The 23,820-nt window shown below is 37.2% G+C and overlaps 1 protein-coding gene across 1 annotated transcript in view; it reads right to left on the bottom strand.

Annotated features, from left to right (window-relative positions):
• col11a1b (collagen, type XI, alpha 1b) overlaps positions 1–16,178 on the bottom strand; it is an 86,578-nt gene extending 70,400 nt beyond the window's left edge. Inside the window, exons 1-4 of the mRNA XM_079875767.1 lie at positions 15,857–16,178; positions 10,813–10,977; positions 7,682–7,895; positions 6,750–6,912 (exon numbers count right to left, since the gene is read on the bottom strand). Coding sequence (XP_079731893.1) covers positions 6,750–6,912; positions 7,682–7,895; positions 10,813–10,977; positions 15,857–15,971 — 657 coding nt within the window. The 5' untranslated portion in view covers positions 15,972–16,178. The remainder of the gene's footprint in view (positions 1–6,749; positions 6,913–7,681; positions 7,896–10,812; positions 10,978–15,856) is intronic.
• Between the last annotated feature and the right edge of the window lie 7,642 nt (positions 16,179–23,820).

Below are 23,820 nucleotides of genomic sequence, written 5' to 3'. Positions count from 1 at the left end.
TGTCAGCACTTTGTAATTATAACCTGAGGAACTCCAGGTATTCCTGCCAGTCACTATGACCTGACATGTGACCTCTCAGTCGAAGTATACAACAGACTAGGGGAGTGAACACTGGTCAAATGCAAATTGACAATGCAAAGTAGACCATTTTAAGACCATTTATTGAAAAGAAAAAAAATCGACTTGACTTCGAGCCTCCAGCAACCTATTTTAATATTCACTTAATTGGTGAGTTTGGAAGAACTATGCAATAGTAGGAGTGATTTTGCGAAGTTATGTGTATGCCCCTGCGAGAAAATGCAGTCAAAAAGGTTCTAATGAAAGTCACAAAGGACAGTCCACCATATTTCTAAGGCCTGGAGTCAGTAGTTATCCCTCCTGACACTTTAACCTAGATATTCAGCAAAGAGGGTTGGAAAGATTCAGAGGAAAATACAGACTGGAATGATATCATGGAAAATGCAGATTGTTTGAAAAGAGCACAAACAGCAACTGACTGTCAAATGCAGAAATCGTGGAGTATCTAATGCCCCCCAGATCTTATTTCACATTTTCATGATATGTAGACAGTCTCTGTGGCAAGAGCTGGGGAAAAAGCTTCATTTTATACACAGGCAGACAGATTTCATGCACACTTTGAATAGCACTAGTGTACTAAGGCAAAACAAAAAATCAAACGATTGTTTAAACTGTAATACACCCCATCCCCGACTCACTTGCCCCAATCCAGCGCAATCCTCCAAACAGCAGCCGATGCAGAGCCTTGAAGCAGGCCTCAAATGCTACCTTATCACTCTACTGGGAGCTGTTAAACAGTAAAATATGTTTCCCAGCAGTGAGCAAGACACATGCAGGGGCCAGTCAGGGGAGAAGAGGATACATAGAAAGATTTTTTTTTGTTAAACGAGAGAGTGAGAGAGTAAAGACCAAACGTGTAACCGCATATGGTAACATCTTTGAGGAAATGATAGCCTTTGTAATGAACAGTTGGACCGGTATTTCCACAGGAGGTCTGGTGACAGGAGGATAAATGAGTCTAGTTTTAGGCCTACCAGTCATACCAATTAAACCATTAAACACAGGATAACTTGAGATAGATGGTCCGATCAAAAGTGAGGCAAACTATTTTTAAAAATTAAAAATCATTTCATTCAATCAAGCTAATATTATGAAATTAAATTAACTTTTTCATGATTGGCAAGCTACTAACTTAGCATAGAGCTAACTGGTTATGAAAGGGATCTGCCTTCAGTTACACACGTATGGTGTTTTTATTTTTAGTGGAACACAAAAAGTGATTAAAGAATCTTTCTAATAGACAGAGAAGTGCAAAAAATGTGGTTTTAAGTTGCCCCTCTTGTGATTTTGGTTACAAAACACCAAGCTGGACACAATATCTCTTAAACAGCTGTGAAACCTCAACCAAGTCATAGCGCATATGATCGTATTTTCCTTTCAGTCACAGTTCCAGGTTCACACCTGCTTAAGCTATCTGCAAAGGCTAGAAACACAGATGCGCCTCCATCATGAAGTATGCTGTTAGTTCAGACCTAGTAGCTCATCTCCAACAACAAAAAAAGCTCTCACAAAAAAAATGTGATAGACATTTACTTGCAGCTGAAATGTGTTTCTGCACCTCTAGCATAACAAAACCGAATTGCAAATATAATGGCTGTTGTCAAGTCTTCCTGAACAATCCTCCGCAGTCAACAAATCGTTATATTTATAGTAGTTAACAAATGTGCGTGAGTACTACTTCATCAATGATCCATCATGAAAACAATGATATATGCGTAACTTGAATTCAAATATCAGTGGCAACAATATACAAGCATGTCAAACAGTGACCTAATTTTTAAAAGTGTACAATAAACAACAATTTATTATTAACTAACTTACAATTAAGACACAGCATTGCTAATTACCTTCAATGAAAATAGTTCCAAACAAATCCAAAAGGTGCTTCTTTGAGCAACACACTGGTAGCTGGTGTTTAATTCCTGAACGAATCAGGGTTTTTGAACGAATTGGTTGAATGAATGATTCATCTGCTAACTCATAAAGAAAAGTAATTTGTCACCACCTACTGGCGTAACAATGTAAAATGCAAAGCGTAACAATTATAAAGTGATTTATAATAGTCCTTTATGATTGTTGCTTGTCAGACTGTACGAACATGATCCTCGCTGTAAGCCATGTCACACTGTAAGATATCAGTTGTCATTAATGTCAGACTGTACGGCAGTCAAGTCGCGCTAAAAACGGATGCACGTAAGAAAACTTGTCTGGAATTTTACATCATCAATCAATGACGCGTTCGGTGATGTGAGCTGCATTACACGCGGGATTGAAATGGTGGCTACAAAGAAATCTCTGACGTAAACTTTGGTCATGGCTTGTCTTAAAAAACGATAATTTGTGAAGTCACACTGCAGGACTGTGAGTCAAATCTTCTGACACTGACAGAATTTCATCGGAGGTCAAATTTGATCGCAACTGTCATTAAATGGCTGTCGGTGAATATGTCAAACTAACGATCAGAGACTTCAGATTTTAGCCTAGGATCAGAGGAATCTTTTAGAATTTGCCAAATTTATTGCACAGTGTGCAACCGGCTTAAGCAGAAAGGACACTAAAAATACCCAGTGTGAAAAGGTGGATCATGCAGCCTAGGTGGATCTCAAATAACCAAAAAAAAAAAGACATTAAATTCAACAAAAAGATGATCACACGTCCTAAAAATCTCAAAAATTAAGCGAAACACCCAGTCATAATCTGAAAACTAAATGTTCTGTTCTTGATTAGTTATTCAGCTTGATTTTTCCATCCATTCAATGTCTAACACATGTCCTCGAAGGAACATTTATTAGATGTGGAATACTTATGACATTCTGGACTTCTAGCCAGAAATTGCTAAATCTGTGCCATATCTCACAGGGCTGGCTAAGCTTTGCTACTCTCTTGGCCAAGAGTGACAAGATAGCCTTTACTTCCCACTTCACAGACAGTCCTTGCAAAGAACTTTGGTAAAAGAACATGAATGTGCATAGCGAATCTCCTCAAAATGCCCTCTGAACAGTCTAGAAAAGTTCTGATGAGAAGATTTGAAAATTTAATGACTTTCTACCACAGCCCTATATGGGGACTAGTTTTCACAAGGCACGTATCCCAGTTAACTATAAGGTGGAGTCAAATGTAAAATTACACACGTGTGTTTTCTCTAGCAGTGGTTTTGTTTGTTTCAAACACCTAGTTAAAAACCTAAATTAGAGTTATGCTGTGAATTCATTACTCTAAACTAAACTTACAATATCATAATATTTTTGCAATAGCTGTTGGGTAAGCAAGTGAAATTAGAACACAATAAAACCACACTGACCAGAGTCAAATATATGTTAAAGATAGATTATAATATACGTATATGAAACGTTGACCTGTATTCCCAGGACAAGGGTATTTTTCATAAATGATTTTTTCAAGAAAGATAGGGGTAGGTTGTAAAGCATTTCTTAAGGCAAGCTGTGAATTGTTTGAATAACATTGAAAATGTGATTAATTTATTCAGTTTATTAATTGCCATTCTATTAACAATGGTTTAATATATTTGTTGTTCACTTTTTATATTTTTGCTGTACCATTTTCTATGATTGTTTTACTTATTGTAAATTTTGCTGAAAAACCTATGATACTTTCTATTGTTACCCCATATAGTGTAAAAACATGCCCCATTATTGGAGCAATTTTTCCTGGAAATGTCCAGTGGAAATGTTCTGTGGAGCTTTGTTGTATAGTCAAGTTTTTAACATGAAAAATAAACCCACCCTCTGTCACGGTGGGTTGCAGCAAGAAAGAGATTGAGGCAGGATCGAAATGCAGCAGTAAAACTTTAATTTATTTAATTTAAAAAAAATAAAGCAAAATAATAATCACTCAGGAGATTATCCACATGCAGGAGCAGAATAACCACTTATTAAACTAACGATTGTTTTTTCAATCAATGAATCTATTGATTATTTGATTGATTATTATTTTTTGATTTTTTAATTGGTTAATCTAACGATTTTCCCTTCGGTTAATCTATTGTTTGTTTTCTAAATAGTCGATTCATCCTTTGGTTAATTTACCAATAAATAATAACCAATAATTTAACAATATGTATGAACTTTTACCTAATGATAGTATCACAAAAGATAAGGTTTATGCAGTGTAGGCCTAATTAGGAAAGGTGTTTACTATGGCTGCGTTCACAGCAGAAATTGCTTACAAGTGTGAATCCTGAAATAATTTGTTCATTCAGGAGATTATAGTAGCTGCTTGAATATGTTTATTGTATGATCAAACAGTCACAACCGCATTCTAACTAACTAACCATAACGGAAACCATAACAACACTATCAAACATGGCAGTGTCAATAAAACCGTGACGTTTTACCACAATTGACACCGCGTAATTAAATAAAGGATTCCAATCAGCAAAGTTCATCCATCAGATATTTTAAATAACCAACAGCTGTTTAAAACATTCCCACATTTTGGATTGGGCCACATATTTTGTGTAATATCGGCTGATTTTCAGTATGCCTGGGAGCCGCACTCATTGGGGAACATAAACACTGCGACAAATCAGTGCATTTCATGCAAATTGAGTAATTTATGTAATCGATTACGTCAATGCAATGTTCCAAGCCCTACACTTAACACAGACGAAAACAGACAACTGATAACACAAACTGAGGGCTACAAGTACACAAGGAAAACAAAGGGAGCTAAATGAAACACAGGTGACACTAGTCAGTATCTATAGCAACCAATGAACACGTAATGAGTAACCACGGAGACAGAGAGGGAAAACAGGAACACAGGAGCAACTAAACAGAACATAATCCTGAGATAGTATATTATGTTTTTCTCAAAGTGGGTAAATGTTTTCTTTGTGAATAAAAATCACAATGTTTGCCAGTCCAAAGCAGCAATTTTCCAGAAGTCAGAGCAGTGATTATCACAGAAGTCATCATCGGGGTTCCCGGGTGTACTAATACTTCCTTCCTTATAACTTCCTTGTAAGCCATTTAAGGAATCTATCTGCAAATGGGCAATATGGGCAAATGCTCATATATTTTGTTTTACACACACACCAAAATATCCAAACTTGCATTTTATGTTTGACATAAAATAAAGCAAACAGAAAACAGTGCTAAAACCTATTAGCAATGCTTTTGACAGTTCATCGCTTTAATCATAAATCACATAATGTATGAAAAGCAACTCCCTTGATTGAAACATCTGTTACTCCGTTGAATGGTAAACATCATTTACCATTGGGCAGCAATATTTGAAATAGTTTCCAACATTACGAGCAATCGTACAGTGGGTGGAAGAATTGAGAGATGAAATGCTAAGTGATTGCTGAAAATGAGCCCATTAACTATGGCAGATTTACCTCTCAGGCTATATATTTTGCAGGCTCATCACAACCCTCTGACTAACACTGGGACGAGCAGGGAAGAGGAAGAAATGGGATCAGAATTTCAAAAGATTCCTGTGCTGTATGCATCTCTAACCTGAGGCGAACATTTAGCATGCTGTTCTTATTAGACAGCATTCCTTCAGCTCACATCAAAGACAGACTCTGCAGATACGGGCGTACAGAATTACACAGGACTGATGCATTGCTTAGTACCGCTAAGATAAATGTGAATGTAATACTTGAAGAAGTATTTGTGAATTTTGTTGAGTATGTGGTGTTACAATACTGTACTTCCACTGAGTTGTATCTTCACGTAAATGTTTTTTACTATTGCTCTTTTATACCTCAGGATAGTTACGTTGCATTTATTTAGCAAGTATACATTTTGCCTCAGATGTTTCTCAAAAAAATTCTTTGGCGAAATTAAAATGAGACAACAATTGACATACAGTCAGTGACAGTGCAGAGCCTTAACATCGCAGTACACATGCTTGTGGATAGCATAGCTCAGATAAAATGACAAGTTCATATTAAAATCTCTGGCTTTGATATCTTGGGAAATCTGAGCATGGTTTGAAACATTCTCAGGAGAAAAATCTAAGAAGTAGTAGATGTGTTCCTGTTGCTCAAACAGTAGAGCATAGCTTTAACAATGCCAAGGTCATGGATTCAGTCCCGAGGGTAAGCAAGAAATCATGAATGTGTACCTTGGATAAAAGCATCTGCCAAATGCATAAATATAAGACGTAAGGAAAAGCCTACATTTAATCATATTGCTGTTGAGGATAAACTATTGAGATATTAATGTCTTTTCTATGGGAAAGAAAAACTGTTCCTTTAATAGAAAACAACCACAGCTAGTCTAATTCTCTTAAATGTCACAGCACGTCACCGTGCTCATAAGCCACTCCCACTGGTCTCAACAGCTCTACAAATATGCTAAAATGTGCCAAATATGAAAACTTCATATGTAAAGGTTCAAAAACTCTGACAAGTATTCAGCATCTCCAGCATTTCATATGAACTCGAGTCACACTAAACAGTGTGAGTATCCTGGAACAACAGCTGTCACTGGGGCGGTACTTTCAAAAGATACTAATATATATTTTGCACCATTTAGGGCTAAATAAATGTACAAGGTGTTCCTTCTGAAAGGATATCATCCTAGTCACAGATGTTGTACCATTTTTTCTGAGAGTTTATCCTTGGCCTACACCGTTTCACAAATCATAGCTGGAATGGACGGTATCTACCAGGGTTTTTATAAAACAGCTTTGCTTACCTCAAAAACTTCCTCGTCCAGGATTCTGGTGCCGAAGACAGTGATGCCATCTGTGTTAATGATTGAGTGGTCACTTCTGCTGAGTGGTTTAGAGATCTTCTTCTTACAGTCCACAATCATTGTAACGGTCTTCTTTTCGATGCTAATAGCTACACGGTGCCACCTGTTGGGGAGGAAATACAACAAACAAGAGCCATGAAGATTGTGATTGTTTAGTTTGTAGCATGAACTATGTTACTGTCTGCTTTCACTTGCATGCTAAAACGCATGTTTGGATCTTTATACATTTATATTGTGAAAAAAACAACTGCCTGTCATTGAGGGAGGTTTGTATTAGGATGTTTCTAAATAAAATATTTTAAAGGAAAAGACGATCAGCACTCTCTCTGTCCATGTGCATTTAAAAAGGCGTTTTCTCAACGCTGTCTCTCATGTTGACTCAGTTATAAATATTCAAAAGCTGTTTTTTGTTTAACACCATTTGTTTTCAATGAAATGAAAAAAGGTCTTTATTACATGAATTGTGAGAATACATCATTGTTTTATCACATGTAAATCTCAATGTGGCTAATCAAAAGCAAAGCTTACTGCCGCTCTCGTATCCTTTTCAAGTAAATGTTTGCTTTGCTTGATTGGTTGCATATGGCTGAATATTAACCTCACACAATTTTCCTACTTTAATTATATCTATATAGATAAATAAATGAATAGGCAGATGAAAAATAGTACCAATAATAAACACAGTGGACTAAACTAGCTATTAGGAAAACTTCATAAGCAAATTGCATAACCAATCCAAACACATTCAACGGCCAGTTGATGAAAACTGTACTACAGCTTGTTAAACACACACGCACACACACACACACACACACACACTAAGGCCCATTAATAAACACTTATAAAAAAATACAAATAAAGAGTCAACTTGCTTTCCATCTGCGAGGTTGATTGCACGGAAAAGGGGGTAATCCTCAGGAGTGGGTTTCCCATGCTGATCCTCATACAGGAAGATCGGCGAGCGGCCCACCTCCACACCCAGCTGCTGGATGCCCTGCTCGTTGTATACCGACAAAAGGAAGGACTGTGTTCCTGCCTTTGGCTTGATAGTCATAAGGATGGAGAAATCCTGAGGGAATACTCCTCCTGAAGATACAGGAAAGGCATTGTGGGTTAAAAATCAGCTGTTATTGATGATTCATATGCTTGTCTTCCGTTCTGTTGCAGAGATGAGCTAAGACTATCAGACAGAGTAGTGTGATCTAAACAGGCCTTGTAATATGCAATGGCCTTTTTACAATAACCCCTACTCAAGATCGTTTGTTGAGGGTAGTTTAACGAAGTATGAAACAGTTTGTCTTTTCTGTTGGCATGTTAACTTTACAAGGTGTCAGGTGACATAACAGATTTACAATCAAATGGGTTGTATGAACAATAGGGTGGAAATAAATCTCAAACTATCTATATCTGAAGTGCTGTTCTTTTTGCCAAACTTGAGAGAGATTTTTTTTTTCTTGCCAAAATACTATTTAGCTGAAATTTCCAGTCCTAAAAGAATAGGGTTTGGAGGCCATTTTATTTCAGCCAAAAATCACAGAAAAAGAATCTCCTGCTATTTTGTGCCTCAGTTACCCTTTGTGGTCTGGCCAATTTGGAAGATACCCAACACACAGAGAACAGAGGTTCCAACTTAATAGGACTAAACTTGTAAATGTATATGATGTTGTTGTTATAAACTGAGCAAATAATGATAGATTTTCAACATCCCATTAGTAAAACCTTTACTCAAAACTGTGCTTACCATGCAAGGGACTATGTCAAATAGCCATCATTTTAATAAGTAATAGTTCATCATCTGTGTTATGCTACAACATGCAGTACTAGCCTCTGTTATAGGGCTACGGCTACAGTTAGCACCAGTTAGCAGCAGTTTAGATCTTTTCACTTATTCTGTTTAGCTAGTCATAGATGATTAGCAAGAAACACTCTGGTCAAAACCAACCCAGGCTCATTGGGAAAATGTGCCAGCGCCAAAATTTCTGCGATATGATATTACATTACTTTTTTGCAAATTACATGAAACTTTCAAACACTTTTTGGCTATGTTTTATTATATTGGTTGGGAAATGAAATATCTGGTGAATGTTGCCAAAATGTTCCTGCTCTATGGCATTTGAAAATAATGTACCACCTACACTAAACCCAACCCTAAACCTAAATGAAAGTATTAACAAGGGTAAATGTAAGATGAAACACATTTGCTAAAGCAACTGTGCCATTTTAGCTTCTTTTTACACATATTTGGTGTTTAAAAGCCAAATTCTGACAGTAACATTCTGTTTTACATTAAAACAGTAATGTGCTGTAGAAAACAATGTATTCTGGGCATGTGGGCAATATTCTTCACGGTAAGCAACTGCTGTTAATTTACAGCCCATTTTCAACACTAATCTACTGTATTTATGTATTACGGTTTTGTACTGTAGTACACAATGCAATGTGGGCTAGTGCATTTTTGAAGCAATAGAATAATGCCACTGAACAGGTGTTTCACAGGAGTTTGAGTTCAAGTCTCCTATCCGTGTTCGAGGCGCTTATGACAGGAGCAGGCCTATGTGTGGAAAATAGAAGAAAACTAATCAAAACTTTGAAACTGACTGCGGTGAGGAGCGCGTTCTTTTAAAACTGGACCAGTGACTGTGTCGAACGGGAAGAGCTGAAACTGAAACAGTGGCGCCTTAAACTAACTTGTGTTTTTAGTCTTTGATACTTCAAATCCCTAGAAAGTACTTTGAAAGTGACTGCAGTGAGGAGCACTGGAAGTTTTGTTTGGAGTGTTTTCTCTCACATCCATATCACTCGAACGTTACGATGAGCTGGAACTGAACAAGCCGGAATAGTGCTTGAGAGTGAAGTGAGTGATTATAAACGCATTTACCAGAGAGGGTAAAAAAATCCTGTCGATTCACTGTAAAACATAATTTATTCAAAATTTCAGTGTTTATTAAGGCATTCAGACTGTGTAATTCTTGGTGGCACTCAGCCTGATGTCTCATTGGCGGGGAAAAAACGAAATAACTGGTAAAATTTGTTCTTAAACATTATTGATTATTAAACTTTTAAAACACAATTTCGTTTAACTGTATAATACAACAGAGTTTTAGTTTGTATTCTTGTCTGCACTTTTTCTTACAAATGTTCACAGTGCTTTTACAATTTTTATTTTTTTTGTCCATTTTGGGTGTTCTTGCTTATAAATAAATGTTCACCTTTTTATTAGCCTATTACTGTTGTCTGTGTTTTTACTGTAGTAATTTTATGTGATTTTAATTTCCAACCTACTTTGGGGTTCCCTTTTTGACCTAGAGCTGTGTTGCCAAAATGACCCAAATTGGGTTGTTTTTACCTCACCATTTTTTAGAGTGTATTGTAAATTGAAATAAACAAGAGAAATGTACTGCATGGTTTTTTTTACAGTAAATTATTAATTATTAATACCATAGAATTACAGTATATTGCTGGCAACTCTGCTGCCAGTATTTTACTGTAGAATAAAATAAAAAATTCTGGAAAATACTGTATTTCATTTTTATGGTAATAAACTGTAGAGTAATTTCACAGTATTCATACCATAGAATTACAGTAGACTGCTGTAGACTCTGCAGCCAGTATTTTACCGTTATTTTACAGGTACATTTTTTACAGTGTAGAATATTTTTTTTCCAATGAGCCTCTGTTGTCAAAACAGTAGCCAAAGAGCTTTCTCTCTTTCTTAATCGACTCTTCCTTAGAACAATAAATATGCCTTTAATTCCTTCATCAAGGTCTGGGCATCAGACTTCTGCATTGAAAACAGTCCAAATGCAATTAACTGAGACGGTCAAGCTACATTATGTACTTCCTATTGGATGCATTTCAAAGAGAAAAAATAAACAACTTAAAACGTCACTTTGCAAGAGAAAACCAATTACACACATTTGATTCACAGCCTTGCCCAACCAGAACAGTTACTCTATTTAAAAGTAATTAGAGATGAGAGTACAGATTAGCATAAATCATGTACCTGGGAAGAGCTGCTTGGTCGGAGAGCTGAGTTGAGCTTGTTTGTCCACTCGGTAGGCCACATCTGGTTTGGATCCTCTCCGGATGGTGCAGAAGCCTTGTGTTTTCTTCACTCCTTCAGGTGAACTTTTAAAGTCTAAGACCTTGAGCACATCCACGGGTTCAGCTGTGAGGTAGGACATTGAGTGCTATGATCAAAGCGTTTGTCATTTTCGTAATTTCATTGGTAAACAAACATTATTAGCATCAGTAGCTTTGAAACATCAAACCAAAACAATATTGGTAACACTTTACAATAAGGTTCATTAGTTAATATTAGTTAACTACATTAGTTAGCATGAACTAATAATGAACTGCACTTATACAGCATTTTTAATCTTTGTTAATGTTAATTTCGATTTGCGTCGGTGACCGACGACGTGACGTCTAGAGTGACCGACTGAAAGGGAACTACTGTTCTCAGATAAAAACATCCATTTACTTTTCACAATTGCTTCCAAGTACAGTTGGGTTATTATGTAATTTTATTACACTTTCCAAGTTTAAAAACAAGAAGCCAATTTCAATACATATTGTTAACCTCAATTAGACTGCTTTCCCTTATGCAACAGGGCTTACTTATCCTTATCCTGCCTTGAATAATGACCACAGTGTGGAGTCAGCATATCTACAGTCAATTATCGTTCAACAAGTGAGGACATTTATGGGCCACATCTTGCCGTCTGTTGATACGAACAAACAAATTCCCCTCGAATTCCCCCTCGGTGCCACACGTGTCATTTTGCAACAACGCTAACTCTGACTGACACTTTTACTGTACATAATTCCCTGCAATTGCATATGTGCTGTGACCGTCAATGAAGCAATTGTACTTTTATAAGGAACCCAAGCAGAACAGCAGTAAAGATGTGAAGAAATATCCAGTAGGGATAATTGACCCCCCTACATGCATATCCATTTACAAAGCCAAACATTCCAGGAGTTAAAGTCACTGGTGCTGGTCAGTGCTCCTCTACGTTTATGGCAGCTCAGCACGACCCAAACTTTACAAGCAGTTCAACTCCACCAATATGTCAGGTACTACACTTTATTATGTTGCTAATGCCAATGTCAAATATGAAAGGTTCTGGTTTCGCTCAGCCTGCACCCCACAAATGGCCCATTTCTAATGATCCTTAACAAATCTATGCTAATGCTTAAACAGGCTGAGAGATTTATGATATGATTAATATGGCAATTTAGAGGCTGGTACTGTAAAGTGGACTCTGAGCAGCACTGTAATGTCACACTGATTTATTGCTCTGCTTGAGTCTTTAAGACTTCGTCTTTGATGCCTTGAAAAGGAAAAGTTCCGGCCTCACTCGAGACTGATGAATGAGGATGTAAGCGAGGTCAGGGAGATAAGAGTATCAGCTGGGTTACTTACATCCATCATTATCCGTACACAACTTTGTGTCCCTAAGACGCATCTGTTTGTCATCACCACTGCGAACGTTGTGGTTGAGGATGCCGAGTTGTGTGAAGTCTCTGAATTTCAGGAGGTTTAAGGGAATAGGAACAGAGGCTGAATGGATGACTAGCACATAAACACTCCTATTCTTACTCCCCCGCTACCAGAGAGTACAAAAACTTCTGAGTCAGGTCAAATAGACATATCTGTCTGCTGGTCAGGCAGCAGACAGGAAGTATCCCTTTCAAAGGCCTAAAAACAATAAACCATACAAACAAGAATGACTAGTTGCTAAGACTCATTACTCTCTCTCTGGACTCCTTAATGTTGGATTCAAATCAGGGTTTTATTTTCATATGCTCTGACATCACAAAAGGGCTCATTTTACACTCTGTCCCACTCAACTAAGCCTGGGAAAGAACTTCAGAAGAATTATACTGAAGTATTTTTTTGATAGATCAGACCTATAACACTGTGTGTAAAGCACAATAAAACCAGTAAAAACCACTGTAGGACGATGAGCTGTGTTTGTTAAAAATAGACAGTGGAAAAGTCACTCAGACATTTGGTCGTCACAGTTACATTAATTATATTTTATTTCGTTTTAAGGTCAAGAGCAGAACAAAAATATTATGAAATGTCTTTTTATACTTACTGTAAAAAAAGTAAAATTTAAGTAAAATTTGACCTTTTCCCCCATTATTTTCTATAACCATATGGTAAGCGCGTGCAGGAAGTGCTGATCCGGTGGTTCCTGTTCCACATATGTGGCCAGGAGCTGAAGGGTGGTGCTTTTTTAGGGTTACTGAACATGCTGAACACATTATGGTGTCGGCATGGCACAGCCTGCAGATAACTTTGCCTCAATGTACCACCAACTAAGTCCTAATTCACTGAAAACACAAACTTCTACTCTGAGATAAAGGGAATATTTTTGTTCAAAGGTTTGAGCGCAGTAAGATTTTATTTTTTTTATGAAATTAATACTTTAATTTAGCAACGGTGCATTAAATTGATCTAGAGTGAATGTAAATACATTTCAAATGTTGTTGTTTTTTTAACTTTCTATTGATGAAATAATCCTGAAAAAAATATGGTTTCCACAAAAATATATTAAGCAGCACAACTGTTTTCAACATTGATAATGAAAATGGTGTATTGAGCACCAAATCAGAACATCCTGATTTTCTTGATAACTTTAAAACAGCTGCACACAATAAAGCTCAGCGTGTCTACATCCGTGCACGTTTGTGAGCTTAATGATGTGGTCAGGTCCTAATGTAGCTTTGTCAAATCAGTCTGTTAAGAGTTTCCATTCAGCGTAACCCCCACTGACAAAACAAAGGGCAGCCCTCAGCATTATCATTCTAAACGAGATGTAAAAAAAAAAAAAAAAAAAAAAAAAGTCAGAGTAAAACGCATCCAACTCTAAAAGGAGAGGGTAATAATCTGTAAGTCTTACGAGCCTCTTGCAGTGCTACTGTTTTGTTTTTTTTTCTAAATTCTAAACCAAAGGTCTCTTTGTGCTCTTCAGAATGTCTCTCAGCATTACTGCATACCTAAAGGCCTCATATATTCCAGATGTGGAGAATTGGCAGGAATAGGAGCCCCCCTCCCTCACAGAAGCTCTTAAAAAAATGTCAGTATCCAAAATCCATTAATGCAGCAAATAAGCACATTGCTCCTAATGCATATCCACAATTAAAAGTGCTGGATAAGTTTTATTCTTTGTATTTTCCATTTATTATACTTGGGGAGGGGTAGTGTCATGGATAATGACACGGCCGACTTTTCACAATAAATATGACAAAAAAATTTAGCAGAAAATATTTTATCGTTTGTGTAATCCAGCCTCTGAAATTACTATAAGCCTTGAAGAAATCTGGCAGAAATGTCAAAATGCTGTTAAATACACAAGAGACACGACATCTACTGCCCAGTCAAGAAAAATCATAACATTCAATCTGATCCAACAAGCAATGAAATGCCTAAGCGTTTGACATCATCCCTGTCCGTACTATGACAAACATCAAATGCAAAAAAGGCCCTACATCCTCATTGGTTGAATCATTGGATATCTCAGTGGGTGTGGCCAATATCTCATGTGGACTTTGTGAACTGCTGTAAGAGATGTCTTATATGGATTTCAGTTCAAATAAACAATCCAGAAAACAAGAGCCAATGGGTAGCTTTCATGCATGGAATGCAGTTGTGGTCAAGATCATTATTAAACCAAAAATGTGAAAGCTCACTTTAAAATACCCCCACCTCTCAAATTGGCCTGCATATGTGCAATGTGGTGAAGACATTATCAGGCAGCCATTTTGAAAGAGGTATGTTACATATCTGAAATGGCCATCAGAACAACAACAAAGGAATATACTATTTATCACTTTACATGGTACTTGTTATATTTTGGATTTCCTTATAGTAGGAGAGACCAGGCCCTTTAAAATACTATTAGAAAGACAATGTATAAAAACTATATGCGATCCTCACAGGTGAGGTAGAAGGATATAATGCCTGAATTTTGATTTACATTTTTTTAGAGCAGGCTATACAAGAGGACTTAATGTATAAATGATGTATAGGGCCACTTTAATTAAAACACGCAAGTGTCCACTTTAAAAGGAGACAATGTGTCAAAGTCAGAGAGCACTACTACAGTAGCTCTCTGACAGTAGACCGGTCTTTAGTGTGGACTGGGATATTGTGGAGAAACGGTATCTCTCTCAGTCTGAGTAATACAATTTCACAATCTAATTCTGGGCACTGGAGTGCCTCGCTGGTGTGTGCAGGGTAGTGCAGTTCCATGAATGCTGTCTCATGAACTGGTCAACTATAATAGTTATCAAATTAGGGAAGACTACTTTCTGCTATTTACTAAATCATTCTATTCAGTGAAAACGCCTATATTAAAATTGTTTTCTATATGTAAAACTTTGAGGATCAATGTCACCAATGATATTAATTAACTGGGTATTTAAAATATATATATAAATGTAACTAAAAAGGAGGCTTACCTCCTGGCATACCACTCTGATACCTGTAAGCTGCACACCTTGAAATGAAATATCTGTCTTGATAGACTCTTCCATGTCTAATTTCTATTGCTGCATCAATGTAGGCTACTAGAAGTAAATACATCTATAAATAATTATAATATATATATATTTCAAAATAAACATCAAATACTGGGTATGTCGAAGATATTAATGCAATTATCATCACAACTTACGCCACTGATATCACCTAACTACTGAGTTAGTTTTCCTCATCAAACATTTTGGGCATTATGATACCACCTAAAAATATAATTTTAAATACTCTTTATCAGCATTCAGGTTTACAAATGCGTTTTTACCTCGAAACGCGTCTATGATACCCAAAAATGCTGCCTAGGTAGGCAGCTCAGCTGGTTTTGAGATGCAGCCAATAAATTTCGCAATATATAGCCGGTATATACTGTGTTTTAATTATATTTTGACGCTGAAATGCACTCAAACATTTTAAGTCCCTTACAATTATAGCTACACAGTCTATACTGAGGATGGCATCACTTAGCTCGCGACGATGCTCCTCAACCTTTCCTTACCTGCTCTCACATGTGTTGCCTGTAGGACAAAAGTCAGACTGAAGATTGCACTTAAAACGGAGTTCCTGAGCCACTTTTTCGTTTTCCATCTCGTGGACCACCTTTCCTTATCCATGACCGGCGCCCTCAACTGTGTCTTATTTTAAATTCGTTCCTATTCCACAATCCAGATTATTGTTATTTATTTCTGCACTGCCATGAGCAAAAAAAAAAAAAAATAATCAATTGGTTTTCGTCGAAAACAAACTTCTTAGTCCCTCCGCCCAGCAGTCTCTCAGACTGAAGGTAAACGGGCTCTCATGAAAAAAAAAAAAGGAAACCCGTTTGTTCCCTGAAGAGCTCAAGTCTTTAGGAGGGTTGGACGTGTGGACTAAACCTGACCCGTAAGGAAAAAGAAATGAACACGGGAAAATCACTAGTCTTGGAAAGATCCGCCCATTATTTTGATGAGAGCTTCAAAAGTTTGACACCGTTCCCCCGAAAGCTTAGAGCAAAGGTGTATCTGACGGATCATACAACACCGGGATGATGGTGATGGGACAGCGGTTTACCAGAGGAGAGTCACCCCTACCCTGGATTGTCATCCTGCATCCTGAATCAGTGACAGAGGACTGGATAAGGACTATCTCCATAGCATTTCACAACTTACTTTATTTTGTTACTTCTCTCATTTGTAGATTACCAATTGGAAATATATATGTTTTATGTATTTATTTACATAGTGTATTCTTTGTCCTGTCTGTTATTTCGACTGCAGACCTGATGAAATGACATGTTGCTCCACTAGCCTAAAAGGCTGGAATAACACTAGGTGTGATGGCACTTCCAGGTATTGCAGTCAAACCAGGAAAAAAAAAAAAAATGTTTAAAGAGGCAAACCAAAAGTTGGTCTGAGGTAGCCCATTTAAAATTCCTCAAGAAGCAGTGATAGCCAGAAAAGATACCATCCACATGAATGAGAACTACAGATGAGACTTCATGGCCAACTCGGAATTCCTTCAAGAAACAATCTTGAAAGAGCCCGCTTATGGGATTGCTGTGGCACAGATGTCTGAAAATAATTATTTTTTAAAAGTCATCAGACAGGTGGTGTCTATGCATTCCAGCAGTCGGTTTCTTTCTCCACAGTTTAATGTGTAGATGCATAATTGACAACATAACAGCCATAACTGTCACTGAAATTCAGAACACATTAACCATCATTATGTGTTATCCCGCAATAAATTGGGGCCATGAAAATTCTTTTTGAGAATGCAGAGGGAAACAATAAAAGCAATTGAGACAAAGAAACTGCTTCATCATGTAGTAGGCTATATCTTCTTTTAAAATGCTGTATAAAATAAGAGTCTACTCACTAAGACGGGTTCAGGGTTCAAACTCTTGTTTTACTTTAAGAAAAGATGCTTGGTGGGCAAAATGCCAAACTGTCGGAACTAAACAGAATTATTAAGTTTAATAGTTAAAAAAAGTATTAAAACGCACAATCGAATACATTTATCAAGCATAAAACATTCCTGCTTTGTATAAAGTAATGAGGGTTGGAACATGGAAAGATTTCCATGTGTCAGATAGATAACACTACCTTATACAGTCAGCATTCATTTCTTTCCCACAATAGCTGTTTGAGTAACCACTGCCAGACCATTCTGTCTGGTTTTCAGATGGATAATACATCTACCCAAACGTTTGAAAATGCTAATTATGTGAATTCTTAATGTATAATTTTCTTCTTCCTTTTTTCTTTTCATTCACATTTTCCTAAAGAAGAAGAAGAAGAAGAAAAAAACTACAAACATACACTGACCCCTTTATTGAGACAGGCAGAAGAGTTCGAGAAAAAAATGAAAGACATTTTTATTCAGTTCAGAACATACAATTGTCAGCAGGATCCACATTTGTATCACTCGTTTATCTATAAACCATGTGATTAAGAAATCAGTGTGCATACATCCAAGTTATACATTATGTAATTATTCTATAATTGTAAGTGAGTGACCTTCACTTTTGTTGTTTTTAGACATCCCGAACCTTTCAATTTGTTTGACTAGTAGCCTTACAGTTCAAATTTAACCCAAAAGAAGTACGCTCTCATGCCAGACATTTTAGATGTTTGTTCTTCAAAAGCAGTTGAAATGAATTTATACTATATGTTGATCGACCAGGAGTTTTGAGGCATGAGTCAACTACTCTGACCTCAGTCTGTTCGCTGCTCCAAGCCTTTTGATTTTAGTCAGACTCTGACCTCGAACTTTCTTGTTCTAGGTCATTGCTTACATCTTGGCTTTTGAGGTTTTGTCTTGACTTCTGTCTTGGCCTGAGATGAGACAGGCGATTCCTCATCTGGATGTTAGTGCTGTGGCATCCTGTTGGTTGAGAGAAATCAACAGGGTTAATGCAGTTAGATGTACCATTCTCTGATATTAGCTGAAATGAATGAGGTAAGCAGAACTTACAGTAAAAGTGTGCGGTAGGTTATGGAAGACTGACCCAACCACAAGTCTCTGGAATGTGTTTCAGTCTAAGCATAAATTTGATTGCTGAAGAATAACCAGCAACTTAATATAAACCATTTTTTTATTTGTTTATTTATTTAAATGTGGTCAAATCTACTCGATCAAAGGATGTAGTGCATTCATACTGTATGAACACATTTTTCCCATTTTACAGTAATGCATTGTATGGTACAGTACGGCAATTATTGCAAAGTTCTAAGCCTCCAATAAAAATCTTCAAATATTTGTTCAAAATAGTGGTTTTTCATGTGTTTTTGAAAAAACTGTCAAATTAACAAGTTGCTCCTCAATGCACTGAATCATATTTTTTGTCTATCCTTTTTGAAGCGTGCAACCACTTTCCTGCTTTCAAAGACTAACTGCACAAGCGAAAAACTTTATAGTATGGGCTGTGAATGAGCATTTAATTGGTTTGATATGTTTGTAAATGACCTGAATGAACTGTGACATCTTGAACAAAGATCTGCTGACTGACTGAACTAGAGGAGCTTGCATGTCATTCATTCAGTTTGGCATGCTAGACAATCAGGTTCACAACAAGGAGAAATGGTACACATAATTAAAATGATGTAATGACAATCTGAACTCGAAACGTTTCTAACGAATTGGTTGAATGAATCAAGGATATCATAACATGCAAAACAACTTTCATGGTACCTCCTATTGACTCAATTACGTAACTTACAGAAACCGTATCTGAACAAATCATTGAGTGAATCTGAACGAATCACTTTAGCGAAAGATATATTTGAGTCACTAGATCAGGCATGGGCAAACTCTGTCCTGGAGGGCCGCTGTCCTGCAGAGTTTAGCTCCAACCTAATCAAACACACCTGAAACAGCTAATCATTTTCTTCAGGATTACTAGAAGGCTACAAGCAGGTGAGTTATATCATGTTTGGATCTAAACTCTGCATGACAGTGGCCCTCCAGGACCGAGTTTGCCCATCCCTGCAGATGGATCAAAATCCCTGCAACTTGTACAAATTCAATGTTCCCTTTTGAGAGAACTTCTAAACTGCATCAGCTGTTCACACTATCGGGATGCACTCTTGTGGAACCTATAGTGTCTGAGGCATGTGTACAAACACGCCATACGATGGCTGACGCAGTGCGATGACGTCGCAAGGTGCAAGGGCACCAACGTAAAGGGGTTAAAGCACTGTGTTCCTCCATGCCCGTGTTCCTTAACACCTAGCGATGGTCATGAGCTGTGTGTTATTTGTCTGAGAGCGGAGCATGCACGTTCACCCCTCGAGAGGACTGGATGCATTCATTGGCTCTAGCTCTGCGTTGCTGAGGCAGTGAATCATGGGAGTCTCAGATGGAGCTGGTAGAGGAGCTCCATTGTCTTTGTTCCAGAAGTGGAAACCCGCTCAACGGTTTCTTCAACGGAAAGCGAGGACTCATTGCTTGTCTGTGATTCTGATATTATAGACGTGGTGTCAGTAGAAATGGATATATTCAACACATTCTCATACCTAAGGCGTCACTTTTTGTCACTTTCAACCATGCTTCAATATCTGACGCTCAAAGCACCCTTTAGCGTCCATATGTGACGCTTCGGTTATGGGTAGGTTTAGGCGTCATGTAACTGACGCTTTCGGAAGCGTCAATATCTGACGCTCAAAGCACCCTTTAGCGTCAATATGTGACGCTTCGGTTGGGTAGGTTTAGGTATGTGGTAGGGTTATGCGTCTCATATGGACGCTAAAGGGTGCTTTGAGCGTCAGATATTGAAGCATGGTTGAAAGTGTTTAATAGAGCTGTTTCCTGCTCAATGCAGCAAACCACTGAATTCGATGAGCTGGTGAAACTTGTGCCAGAGCCAGATTGAGTTTAAACTTTTCCGGCTCAATGCAAGATACTGCGGAAGGTCATTTAGATGACCAGATGAGACTTCCTTTTCTCCCAGACCTGCACACTTAGGTGTCAGGTGCGTGGAGACAGCCATACTCTGTCCGTGTGGTTCAGCTTATAGTTATTCAAATGTAGAGGGGTTGAGCCAGCAGGGTTATGAGTGGATGCCTTGGGTGGAATGGAATTTAGCGAATTACCTTTCCGCGGGGTCATCCTCCTCACTGAAGGCTCCCGTTTGGCCTCTAAATCAATTGAGGTTGGTGGGCAGAGAGTATGCGGCAGCTGGGCAGACTGGTGGGGCTCTGACAACTATGGCAGTATCGCAAGCTTACCAGGAAGATTTGTTCAAAGACCTTTCCCGAGGCGACCTCTGAACTGTGTATAGCCACAGATCTAGCTCCATGGCTATGGTGGCAATGGAGAGACATCTCTCGCTTAATTTGTCAGGGATCAAGGAGTCAGATAAAGCTTTCCTCCTTAATGTCCCTGTCTTGCCCTCTGGTCTGTTTGGAACTGCCGTTGAGATGGTGGTGGACAGGTTTAGAGAATGGAGAATGGTAGAGCAGGGCTCAGGCCCAAGCTCTCGCCCCCTTTTTTCAGTCTCTTCAGCTCCTCATAAATCAATTGTGCCCTTTCCAAGAACGAGTTCCTTGGGAAAAGAGCAAAAAGGTTTGTACACATGCCTCAGACACCGGGTTATGCTGACGCGGCATCTCGCTCCTTTTTCTCAGGGAACTGGCATTACATACGTAACCCTAGATGTTCTACTCACAACTCACTACTCTTATGAACTGATTATAATCTGTCTTTGTGGTAAGGAATTCATTTAATATTAAATTCTTTAAAATATGTACAAGTGTAAGGCTTCTGTTGAATTTTATTTTTTTATTATTTCTCTAAAGCTATCTTATGTGGTTCAGTAACTGAATAATTTCATGTGCTGTGTACTTGTAGAAACCAATAGTTTTAATCAGTGAATCTACTGAATCCAGCATACTGTATATTGCTGTACTGTCTTGTGTTTTGTCAGAAAAAAGAAAAAAAATATATAAAGTTGTCCTTTGATAACAGAATGCTATGGGAATCTAATGTTTTTTTTCTTTTTACAGTCAGCCTACAATGGTGAAGTTGTGGTTTTAGTGTCTCTACATGTTCTTTATTAGCACTGTTTTCACTGAGGTTTAATCTAGCGATGTCATCAGTGCTCTGAAGCTTTTTGTTTTGAATAAATTCCCTTTGAAATACATACAATAGTATTGCTGTCCTTTTTATGATTTGTAGCTCAGAAATACAGCATAGTGTACAAACAATCATCCTATAAATCGCACTTTCTAAGCTGATGAGAAATGAAAAGCATAACAAAATATTCAATGAGAAAATGGGTTACGATAAATCAGAGTGTGAACTGTATAATTAGCACCAGATTCTCTGCATGTGTTCACAGCACGTCGGTACATTAATTACAGCAGTGCTACTCCCAGTCCTCTTCATTTTAAAATGATCACACGACTTGTTTAAACAACTTTGACTACAATAGTCAGTTCACTGACATCAGTGATTGTAAGAGATAGATAACTCTCTGCATCTATTAGCACTGGCCAGTCTTATCTGTTTTCTTAGGTGCGGATACACAGGGAAAGCCACTGGAGGAGACGAACCAAGGATCACACTTGGGACATGCTTTACAAATGACTAAGAACATCACAAGAGAAAAACCAAATCTGTCTTGAGGAGTAAATCCTACATGATGTTTCCTTTTGATATATATATATACCTTATATATACCTTCCTTATATATATATACTGTATATAGCAATATCTTAATCTGGATAAGCTGATTAATTTGAATCAGTATGCTGCTTAAAAAAACAATAGGAAATTGGAACCAGCAAGATCTCTGGAAAAAAGTAAACACTTGGGGTTACACTGTCGGCTCTAATACAGACTATGTAGGTGCTCTGGAAAACACATTATCCCATTCCCTCACAACTCTCCATTCACTCAGGGACTTCTACAGACTAAACAGGAAGTTCAAGAATGGCCAGTATAAGTTCTGCAAATTCAAAGACTTCTAGAGAAAGTTTTCTAGATTTCATACTTAATTGCTAGTTTAAAGATCTTTCAGTGTTGCCCTTAGAGTGGAAGTGATTATTGAAATGTGAGCTCAGCGAATGGTACATCAGGTAAAGCTAAACAAATAAGTTTTGTGATCAGTTGCAAATAGGGGCAATAACATGTAGCAGTCCTAAATAATTAACACAAAGGTCTTTGTGATTTGGAAAAAAAGTTTTCATTAGCCTGATATCATCCTGAATCTTCAGCTGATCTCACCAAACATATGGAAAAATCAAGTGGCAAAAATAACAGCATTTACATTTTACATTTATTCATTTAGCAGACACTTCCAAAGTACAACAAAATACAACAAGTGATTCATCTTAAGAGAAACATGAGAAGTTCTAGTAATACAAAGTTTCAGACATCGCTCAGAGTGGAATATTGAAAGCATGGAATATTTTTTTAATATAAAGCTCTGCCTAATAATAAACTTAAAAGTAACATATACAACACCCACAAAAACTTGATTTTTGATAATGGATGGTCAATTACAAAAAAAGTATGTTTGTTGCAAAATTGCATTTAATTATTTGAAGGTCTGTTGAAGTATTTCTGCTAAAATTTCTTAAGACACACAAATAGACACCAAAAATTGTGTAACATTTATGTGACTTTAATGATAAATATTTGTGTTCTGTATGACTTTTGATTGCAGATTCTTGACAAATCTGGGCACAGTTTGAGATATTCTTGCAATCTCCTTTGAGACTCTAGAGGTTTTCTTGGAATATAAAACTGAAAAGCAGGAGAATAGTCTCTAGGACTGGTGCTCCTTGGACCAGGAACAAACCAGCTAACTTAACTTAAAAAATTTAAACGTTAAAAATATTTTTTAACCAGGGTCACAAAATTCAAAATTGTATCACTTTTCATAAAAGAAAACTGCACAAATTGGATATAAACACTGTCCCACTGTTACTGATGACCTGACTTTATCTAAAAAATAATAGCCTAATAATAATAACAAAATAAATAAAAATGTTAAATGGAACGTCTAACTGGATTAAAATGTCTATCATCATCACAATGAAATGAAATGTTGTTATGATTTATTTACATTTCACCGGGTTATGCCATCACCACAAAAAAAAAAAAAAAAAAAAAAAAGAGAGAGAGAGAGAGATTAAAAGAAATGCTCTTAAGCATTATGCTTTTATGATTTTTATTACAAAAATAAATGCTTTCAATCTCATGCTTTGCTTGATTTGAGAACTGTGAATTGTTACATTTTAAAGAGACTTTCAACATCTGTTTACACACACAAAAAAATAATGTATTTAAGAAGAATGCCATTAAAATAAAGGGGTGGGGGGATGGGTGGAGGAAACAAAGATGCCACTTTCTCGCTGCACCAGAGATTGTAAATTAGGAACATATTGGTTTGATTTTCTTTCCAATTATTGCTGTAAACCAAGCTAAAGACCAAAGACGCAGCTCTGGCCAAAGGGTTTGGAAAAACACATGCACTGGATT

This window comes from Squalius cephalus (assembly GCF_949319135.1).
Source record: "Squalius cephalus genome assembly, chromosome: 7".
Classification (NCBI taxonomy): domain Eukaryota; kingdom Metazoa; phylum Chordata; class Actinopteri; order Cypriniformes; family Leuciscidae; genus Squalius; species Squalius cephalus.
This window is presented reverse-complemented; position numbering and strand designations above follow the sequence as displayed.